This window comes from Phoxinus phoxinus (assembly GCF_949152265.1).
Source record: "Phoxinus phoxinus genome assembly, chromosome: 11".
In the NCBI taxonomy this organism is placed as follows: Eukaryota; Metazoa; Chordata; class Actinopteri; order Cypriniformes; family Leuciscidae; genus Phoxinus; species Phoxinus phoxinus.
The window spans coordinates 1,309,483-1,319,482 of NC_136886.1; the positions used below are offsets into that span (position 1 = coordinate 1,309,483).

Here is a 10,000-nt window from a genome sequence, read left to right on the forward strand (position 1 = left end):
AGTGTGTGTGTGTGTGTGTGTGTGTGTGTGTGTGTGTGTGTGTGTGTGTGTGTGTGTGTGAGAGTGTGTGGACTGAACAATCTGTTCAACTATGAGTGTGTGATGGACTTTCTAATGCTTTGTTTCTATAATCTCTGAGTTTGAATATCAGTGATGGACTTCCTATAGACAGCAGAGCATTAAAGAGAACAAATTGTGTTTTGTTTTTTCTCCATGTTCATCTTTCTTTAGTGTGTGTTATGTTCTTCTCTATATCAGTGTTTCTGAACTCCTGAAACGCCTCTATTGTAGTCTTGAGTTTCTACCAGGAACGAACACGTCACAACATTCCTTATTATAATAATTAATACGCAGAATAAAGGGGCGGGGCCTGGTTGAGTTAGTTAGTAGTGTGTTAAACTGGCGATTAAGGGGCGGGATATTTCCCAAACACTCGAAGCGCTCGACCAATCACAACACACTGCTCCAGCCGACCAATCAGAGCACAGTGTGCTTTTCAGAAGGAGGGGCTTCATAGAGACAGGAAGTAAACAGAGCGTTACTGACAGACTGGGAAGAGAGGAGCCGCAACACTGGAGAATATGAGGAGAATAATCAACATTCATGCAGAAAACCTGTTCTAGTCGAGCCTGAGAACATCATCAGGACTATAAAAGACCAAAAGCAGGCGTTTATCGCTTTCATACATCGTTACATCATAAAACCATAATCACCTGCAAACCAACTGAACTTCACACATGTGGTTATAATCTATCATTTGTATGATTTCTGCCGTACCCTGTCCATAGAGCAGCTTCCTGAGTTGTGTAAGGGGAGCGAGAGGTGCCTGAGGTCATGATGAGCCACATTAACCTACAAACACAAGAGACACACACGAAGAAGTATTAGAAAAGATATATATATATATATGGAACATTGATGGAACATGAACATATGGGCCGTATCTTGCACCCAGCGCAATTGACTTTGTACACGACGCATGTGTCATTCCTATTCTGCACCCGCGCACAGCGACTCTTCCCTCCACAGACGCACGTCGCTAAATTAGGGAATGAACTTGCGCTCGGGGGGTTCAGCGAATAGAGGAGTGTGTTCCGGCGCAAACGTTCCCTGGTGATATTCTGCAGTTTCAGAAAACAACTCCGCCACTGACCAGGAGAAACCCAGTCTAAAGACAGCGGCGCCGCACGTTAGTCATATGCTATTTTAAGGGCGCGTGCTTGGCCATTATGTAGCGTGTGAACAACACACACACTTTGATTCTCTCATCTAAACAGATGCTATGATTGGTTTATTTCACGTTACGCCCAAACCACACCTATGAGTAATGAAGCGACTTCAGACCAACACATTTTAGATTTGCGTCGGGCACAAGAGTCGTTTATCCGCTGGTATAATAGCAACAGCGCCGGGATCCGCCCACAAAGTTACTTGCGCTTTGACACTTGCGTTTCAGATCGGTAAAATAGGGCCCATGGGGCGTTTACGGCCGATCAGCCGCTGCACTGACAAACTGTGTATAAAATAATCGCAGCCTTTGCCAAATCGCGTGCGGTTTCATTGCGATCAATCGTGCAGCACTAAGGTGTGTGATGTCTCTGATTGGTCGATGGCCGTGTGGTTCCGGGATCTGATTGGTTGCTCACCTTGCTCTGGTTGCCGTCGCTCTCGCGGGCTCGGCGGGGAGGTTTCCACGAGCGCTCCTTCGTTACGGTGTTGATGTAATAACAGCGTCCGGTCCCGGGGTCTCGGTACTGATCCCACTGGTGCAGCGACTGGAGGGGCCGTTGCCCCGGCGACGGCTTCGGAGGCTCCGCCCACTGCCTTCTCCCCGCCTCCGACAGGGAACTCTGGGAAATGTAGGCTGATGACGAGAGCTGAGGAGAGGACATTAGAGGGATTACAAAGAAATACGGCACATATTACACAGAAAATACAGCACTTGTGTTACATATGAATTGCATTTTAACTTAGTGTTATTTCAGTTTGATTTATATGTCATTATAGTATTTATTAATATTTTGAGTTATTTTTTATATTCTCATTTTCATTTTAGTTTTAATAATTGTTTGTACTTATGTCCTTTTTAGTTATTTATATATATATATATATATATATATATATATACATATCTTTCATTTTATTTTATTTTTCAGCAATTTTAGTAGTTAAACATTAAAAATTAGAAAACTTAAATATTTTATTTTATTTCAGCTTTTCAATTAAAAACGTTTTTAAAAAATGAAAAGTAAAGTAAGATTTTTTCAGTTTTCTTAGTTTTAATCATTTTAATACTCCAACATATTTATTTACACTTTTCTAATTTCTAATTTTCATTCGTTTATTTAATATTTTAATGTATTTTAGATTTTATTTTAATTACCAACAACATTCAGGTTTCTTATTTCAGTTTTACTTTTAAAATCTTTAGTACTTAAGTTACAAAAATCAGAAAACAGAAAATTGAAGTTTTCATCTAATACTTAATTTTTTAGCTTTATTTCAAAAGTCTTACTTTTATTTATCGATAACAACACTAGTTCGAACACAACAATGCATGAAATAAAGTTCACAGCGGAAGTTAAACCATAATCACGTGTTTTGAAATCGGTTAAAAAACTAATTACTGCTGATCTTTTAGGTGAACGCAACCATGATTTCTAATGCGTGTGTGTTTAATGTGTGTATGTGAGACTAATTAGTGCATATGCAAGATTATCCCGGTTTAAAAGTGTTCAGAGGTGAACTTCAGAGTGCATGATGGGATACAATAGAGTCGTGTGTGTGTGTTAGTGTGTTATAGACGTACAATTCACTAAGTAAGAAAACAGCTTGAAGCCACAACCGTCAAGAGGAAGTGGCCTCACACACACACACACACACACACACACACACACACACACACACACGACTATATGAACAATACAGAGAAGGGACATAAACCATTAGAAGCCACCGAACAATAAATCAGGGTTAATGTGAAAGGTTTGCTGGTGCACTTTCGTCCCGACGAGGTTTGAGTGCACTCAGAAGCTTTGCCCGATGGATTACGGTTTGTTTATGTGCTGTAAATCTCCAGTGGAGATGCTGCATATGCAGGGATGTTTTCTGAGGTGTCGATCTGGATTATATAACTCTTCTCTATGATGCCATATGGCCACGCGGCGTGTGCGGGGCGAGAGACATGCCGTAGATGCCCAGCAGGGGTCTCTCTCTCTGACATCATGAAGGACGGTGTATAAGAACTAAACAGCATCTTTATACTCAATAAAACATGCTGCACTCAGAGAGATAGTAAAATCAAGCGTTGTTTATGTGTCTGTGTGGTGTTTTTAATACGCTTTAAGACACACCATGTGTAAATTCAACAGCATTGAACCAAAGACAGTCTCAAAAACGCCCGTTTTCTACCGTCACACACATTTCATCCCTTAAAACTCATCTTTGATCAGCAAAATTATATATTTTTTCATTACAAAAAATTATTCATGCCTTAAAATATCTTGAATGTAACTCGACACCCTTGCCTCATTTAGTATGCGCGGTTCTATGAATATGCAAATGAGCCCCGCCTCCACTCACTCACTCACTCAGAGATCCACTGGTTGACGATCACACGTTGATGTGATTGGTTACAAGGTAGTTTGTGACGTCAGAAACACCAGCGATTTCAAACCGTGTTTTTGAGACTGTCTTTGGTTCACTGCAGTTTTAAGCAGAAAATACTCAGCAATGCTGTCCACTTATGAACTTACACATGTGTGTGTTATTAAAGCGTATTAAAAACACCACATAGACACATAAACTACATTAAAAGCTGGATTTACACCACAGGGGGACTTTAAAATAAACTAATAAACTTAATGTGAAGCATATACTACAGTAGTCAACATCTGAAGTGGTTCATCAAAGTTGTCCAGTATTGTTCAAAATGAATGTATAACTTTGATAAAAGGTTTTGATTCACTTCAAATGTTTACTACTGTATATGTTAGTCATACTAGTCAGATTTCTGTAACAGTATTAATAAACTCAATGGGCCCTATCTTGCACCCAGCGCAATTGACTTTGTACACCGCCGCATGTGTCATTCCTATTCTGCACCCGCGCACAGCGGACTCTTCCCTCCACAGACGCACGGCGGTAAATTAGGGAATGAACTTGCGCTCGGGGGGGGGGCGGTTCAGTGGAAAGAGGAGTGTGTTCCGGCGCAAACGTTCCCTGGTGATATTTTGCAGTTCCAGAAAACAACTCCGCCACTGACCAGGAGAAACCCAGTCTAAAGACAGCGGCGCCGCGCGTTAGTCATGTGCTATTTTAAGGGCGCGTGCTTGGCCATTATGCAGTGTGTGAACAACACACACACTTAGATTCTCTAATCTAAACAGACGCAGCAGTTTTCATACATTATTACAAGAAAAAATATTAACACACGAGGGAAATCATTGTTGTGTCCGTGAAGATGTGAAAAAATAGGCATAAATCTAGTTTACACATTTACCCAAATTATTATACGCCTGTTTAACCGAAGCTGATGTGTGTGTGTTTCTCCATCATCCTCATACAATGTCACTTCTCTGTGTTTTACGGCCCTGACGAGAACGTCGGTCTCCTCGGCTGTGAACCGCTCCTGGCGTGCGCCGGCAAACCCGCCGTTATAATAGCGATCTGCCGTTATAATAGCGATCCGCCGTTATAATAGCGATCCGCCGTTATAATAGCGATCCGCCGTTATAATAGCGATCCGCCGTTATAATAGCAATCCGCCGTTATAATAGCGATCCGCCGTTATAATAGCGATCCGCCGTTATAATAGCGATCCGCCGTTATAATAGCGATCCGCCGTTATAATAGCGATCCGCCGTTATAATAGCGATCCGCCGTTATAATAGCAATCCGCCGTTATAATAGCGATCCGCCGTTATAATAGCGATCCGCCGTTATAATAGCAATCCGCCGTTATAATAGCGATCCGCCGTTATAATAGCAATCCGCCGTTATAATAGCAATCCGCCGTTATAATAGCAATCCGCCGTTATAATAGCGATCCGCCGTTATAATAGCGATCCGCCGTTATAATAGCAATCCGCCGTTATAATAGCAATCCGCCGTTATAATAGCAATCCGCCGTTATAATAGCAATCTGCCGTTATAATAGCGATCCGCCGTTATAATAGCGATCCGCCGTTATAATAGCGATCCGCCGTTATAATAGCAATCCGCCGTTATAATAGCAATCCGCCGTTATAATAGCAATCCGCCGTTATAATAGCAATCCGCCGTTATAATAGCGATCCGCCGTTATAATAGCAATCCGCCGTTATAATAGCAATCCGCCGTTATAATAGCAATCCGCCGTTATAATAGCGATCCGCCGTTATAATAGCAATCCGCCGTTATAATAGCGATCCGCCGTTATAATAGCGATCCGCCGTTATAATAGCGATCCGCCGTTATAATAGCAATCCGCCGTTATAATAGCAATCCGCCGTTATAATAGCAATCCGCCGTTATAATAGCGATCCGCCGTTATAATAGCGATCCGCCGTTATAATAGCAATCCGCCGTTATAATAGCGATCCGCCGTTATAATAGCGATCCGCCGTTATAATAGCGATCCGCCGTTATAATAGCAATCCGCCGTTATAATAGCAATCCGCCGTTATAATAGCAATCCGCCGTTATAATAGCGATCCGCCGTTATAATAGCGATCCGCCGTTATAATAGCGATCCGCCGTTATAATAGCAATCCGCCGTTATAATAGCAATCCGCCGTTATAATAGCAATCCGCCGTTATAATAGCAATCCGCCGTTATAATAGCAATCCGCCGTTATAATAGCAATCCGCCGTTATAATAGCAAACCGCCGTTATAATAGCAATCCGCCGTTATAATAGCGATCCACCGTTATAATAGCAATCCGCCGTTATAATAGCAATCCGCCGTTATAATAGCGATCCGCCGTTATAATAGCGATCCGCCGTTATAATAGCAATCCGCCGTTATAATAGCAATCCGCCGTTATAATAGCAATCCACCGTTATAATAGCAATCCGCCGTTATAATAGCGATCCGCCGTTATAATAGCAATCCGCCGTTATAATAGCAATCCGCCGTTATAATAGCAAACCCGCCGTTATAATAGCGATCCGACGTTATAATAGCAATCCGCCGTTATAATAGCAATCCGCCGTTATAATAGCGATCCGCCGTTATAATAGCGATCCGCCGTTATAATAGCAATCCGCCGTTATAATAGCGATCCGCCGTTATAATAGCGATCCGCCGTTATAATAGCGATCCGCCGTTATAATAGCAATCCGCCGTTATAATAGCAATCCGCCGTTATAATAGCGATCCGCCGTTATAATAGCGATCCGACGTTATAATAGCAATCCGCCGTTATAATAGCGATCCGCCGTTATAATAGCGATCCGCCGTTATAATAGCAATCCGCCGTGGAACAAGCGCGCCGGCTCTTAAAGGGAATGTGAGAGGACGCTCTGATTGGTTTATTTCACGTTACGCCCAAACCACACCTATGAGTAATGAAGCGACTGCAGACCAACACATTAGATTTGCGTCGGGCGCAAGAGTCGTTTATCCGCCGGTATAATAGCGACAGCGCCGGGATCCGCCCACAGAGTTACTTGCGTTTCAGAGCGTTACAATAGGGCCCAATGTGTTTTAAATACACAATATATTTGTCATCAATAAATCTAAATTTTTTTAATCTTTTTAACTTTGAATATTGCTTGTTTTACAGATAGCCATATTTTTTTACCATGTTCATACTTTTTAACAGAATAAATGTGATTTCACACACTAATTCTAAAGTCGGCTGACAATTCAGACTTTGAATTAAATCTTGCAATTCTGACTATAAATCGCATAAGTCAGAAGTGTAAGATGTAAACTTGCAACTGTGAGAAAAGTCAGAATTGCAAGATATTAAAAAAGTAAACTGACAATTCTGACTATTTTTCCCCCTCATAATTTCAAGCTTTTATCTCACAATTCTGACTATTTTTTCGCAATTCTGAGTTTACAGATGAAACTTGAAAAATGAGAATATGGTGCAAAAGTTAATTTCAGTAATTCAACTTAAAAGGTGAAACTAATATATTATATAGACTCATTACATGCAAAGTGAGATATTTCAAGCCTTTATTTGTTATAATTTTGGTGAATATGGCTTATGAAAACCCCAAATTCAAAATTAGAATATTGTGAAAAGGTTTTCATAAGCTGTAAGCCATAATCATCACAATTATAACAAATAAAGGCTTGAAATATCTCACTTTGCATGTAATGAGTTTATATAATATATTACGGTAGTTTCACCTTTTAAGTTGAATTACTGAAATTAACTTTTGCACCATATTCTCATTTTTTAAGTTTCATCTGTACATAACTAACATATATGCATTATTAGTTTATGCTACAACTGTATAATCCAAACATATTTAAATTTTATATGCAATTCAAATGCATTAATTTTAAATTTAGGACTGTATATTGTAGTTGTTTTGAGTTGTTTGAGGCTTGAATGTTAGTTTCGTGCTGCAGGAAACAGCTGGCGGTTGAAATGAAGCCTTGAACTTTTTCCACAAGGGCACGTTTGCTCTCGCTGTGTGTGTGTGTGTGTGTGTGTGTGTGTGTTTGAGAGTATGTCACACCCTGGAAACACAAGCATATGCACAACAGACGGCAGTGAGAATCTATAGAGTTAAACAAACTGGTGCACGAGAGAGATTTAAAGAGACAGTCACGCTTATCACATACCAGATAAACTGCTTTTTGTCAGATGTTTCGTTTATAAAGTGTGCGTGTGCCAATCTTTCAGTGTCCAAATACTTCACTGAGCATGAGATTGATGTTTTTATCGTGCACATTCAGAGTGACATCACTTCCTGTTAGTCATCTATGTGGCAATGGCTAACAGCGCTTGTTAATGTCAAAATTATTGAGGTGGCCAATCAAATCAAAGGAGGCGGGGTTTACTAGTCACATGAATTCAGTAATATTCAGAAGTCTGAATATAAACTCAAACGTCTCATCAAATGACCCGAGCAGCTCCACATTCATATTACGACACTATTGACTAATTTCATAGGAATTTTGGGAGAAAAATCTGAGACAAAGCTGATACTAAAAGTACTTTTTGCGATATTACCTTTCATGTAGTGTGTAATAAAGCTGTGTGTGAATGTAAAAGGTCTGAAAAGTTTCAAAGCTCAAGTGCAAGATTGTCCCCTTAATAGAAAGAACCGATTCTGAACTAATTGTGAACTTCCTGTGGTCTTGATTGGCTAAGCAGCGTCTCTTAGCTCCGCCCTCAAACACTGTAGTGTATCTGAGACTGGAAGAGTTCGGTTCGTGTTGTTCGTGTCGAGAAGACGCTGTTTTCTGAGATTGATACGGTAAAACCCACGCCATCGTTACTGTTCGTATCACTGTGATCAAGAGCCGAGATTCAGATATGATAATGAGCGTTTGCTTTCTGACCAATCAGAGCAGAGCAGCTCTCAGAGAGGCGGGGCTTAGAGAGACTGAATCTCCGATCGAAGCGTTTCAGGGACTGAGAGAAAACAGCAGTGGAGATTATGAGATATATCTTCATTGGATGCGTATTGTAGGAGACTATAAAACAACATTAAGAACCTTTAAAATAGCAAAATAGAGGCACTTTAAATAAACAAGCTTCTTGACTGACCAGGTCCGACTGGTACTGACTGGTGTGTGTGTGTGTGTGTGTGCGTGTGTGAGTGAGTGAGTGAGTGAGTGAGTGTGTGTCTGTTACCTGTACGTGTCCCTGTGTGTGTCTGCGTGTGGCGGCGCTCATGTCCCACTGGCTGTAGGATCTGCTCGGGCTGCTGAGAGAGAGTGTGTGTGTGTGTGTGTCCTGGTAGGGGTTCTGGGGGAGGTTGCTGGAGCTCTGGCTGCGTGCGATGGGACCCGCACACACACCCGGGACCGCCAGATGACCCGAGGGCGAGGAAGCAGGGAATGCTGGGAAATGTCCTCTCGGTGGAACTCGGCCACTCAAGGCACTGCTACAGTTCAGATTCTCCATGGAACGACAGAACTGCTTATCAGGCACTGAGAGGAACCACACACACACACACACACACACACACACATTGTTTTTTAGAACTTTTTATTCATCAAAGAATCCTTAAAAAAAAATTACACCACAGTTCCGACTAAAATATTAAGCAGCACAACTGATATAATAATCATAAATGTGTCTTGAGCATCAGATCATCATATTATAGTGATTTCTGAAGGATCATGTGACAATGAAGACTGGAGTAATGATGCTGAACATCCAGCTTTGATCACAGGAATAAATTACACTTTACTATATATTCACACAGAAAACACTTATTTTAAATTCTAATAATATTTCACAATTTTTACTGTATTTTTGTACAAATAAATAAATATGAATACAAAATAAATGCGTAAAACCGTACCTGAGTAGTGCGTTTGCATGCAGGGCGTGAAGGACCCTCGTGGAATCATCTTGAGAGCGTCTGATTGGCTGCTGGCCATCGAGGGGCGGAACGAACTGACGGGAAGCTCAATGACGTACGTCGCCGGCACATAAACGGGTTTGACCTTCGCGCCCGCGCCGATCCGCCGGGCCTGCCACCAGTCCGCGTTCGTCTTCTTCAGGAGCAGGAACCGCTCGCCCTCGTGGATCGAGACCTGCCGCCCGTCGGCGCCGCGGTACGAATAATCATACTGGGCTTCCAGAATCACAGTGTTGCCCAGTCTCGACCCGGGACCCGACCCGCTCGCAGACGCCACGATGGTTCCCCGGCGCCAGCTGCCCGACAGCATGATTCTCCTCAGGGGGATCGTTGCACACACACACCACTGGAGCGAGGCGAGAGGACGGGGGCGAGTGCCATGATCTGGAACAGAAAAACACCCTTTATATGTGACCCTGGACCACAAAACCAGTCACATGGGTCAATTTTATGAAATTA

General features: G+C 41.9%; 1 protein-coding gene across 6 annotated transcripts in view; it reads right to left on the reverse strand.

The window, feature by feature from the left end:
- arhgap9 (Rho GTPase activating protein 9) overlaps positions 1 to 10,000 on the reverse strand; it is a 59,543-nt gene that overhangs the window by 24,549 nt on the left and 24,994 nt on the right. For all 6 annotated transcript variants that reach the window (XM_079629484.1, XM_079629483.1, XM_079629485.1 and 3 more), the window contains exons 2-5: positions 9,482 to 9,925; positions 8,806 to 9,104; positions 1,647 to 1,877; positions 778 to 852 (exon numbers count right to left, since the gene is read on the reverse strand). In XM_079629484.1, the coding sequence (XP_079485610.1) occupies positions 778 to 852; positions 1,647 to 1,877; positions 8,806 to 9,104; positions 9,482 to 9,851 (975 nt within the window). In that variant the 5' untranslated portion in view covers positions 9,852 to 9,925. The remainder of the gene's footprint in view (positions 1 to 777; positions 853 to 1,646; positions 1,878 to 8,805; positions 9,105 to 9,481; positions 9,926 to 10,000) is intronic.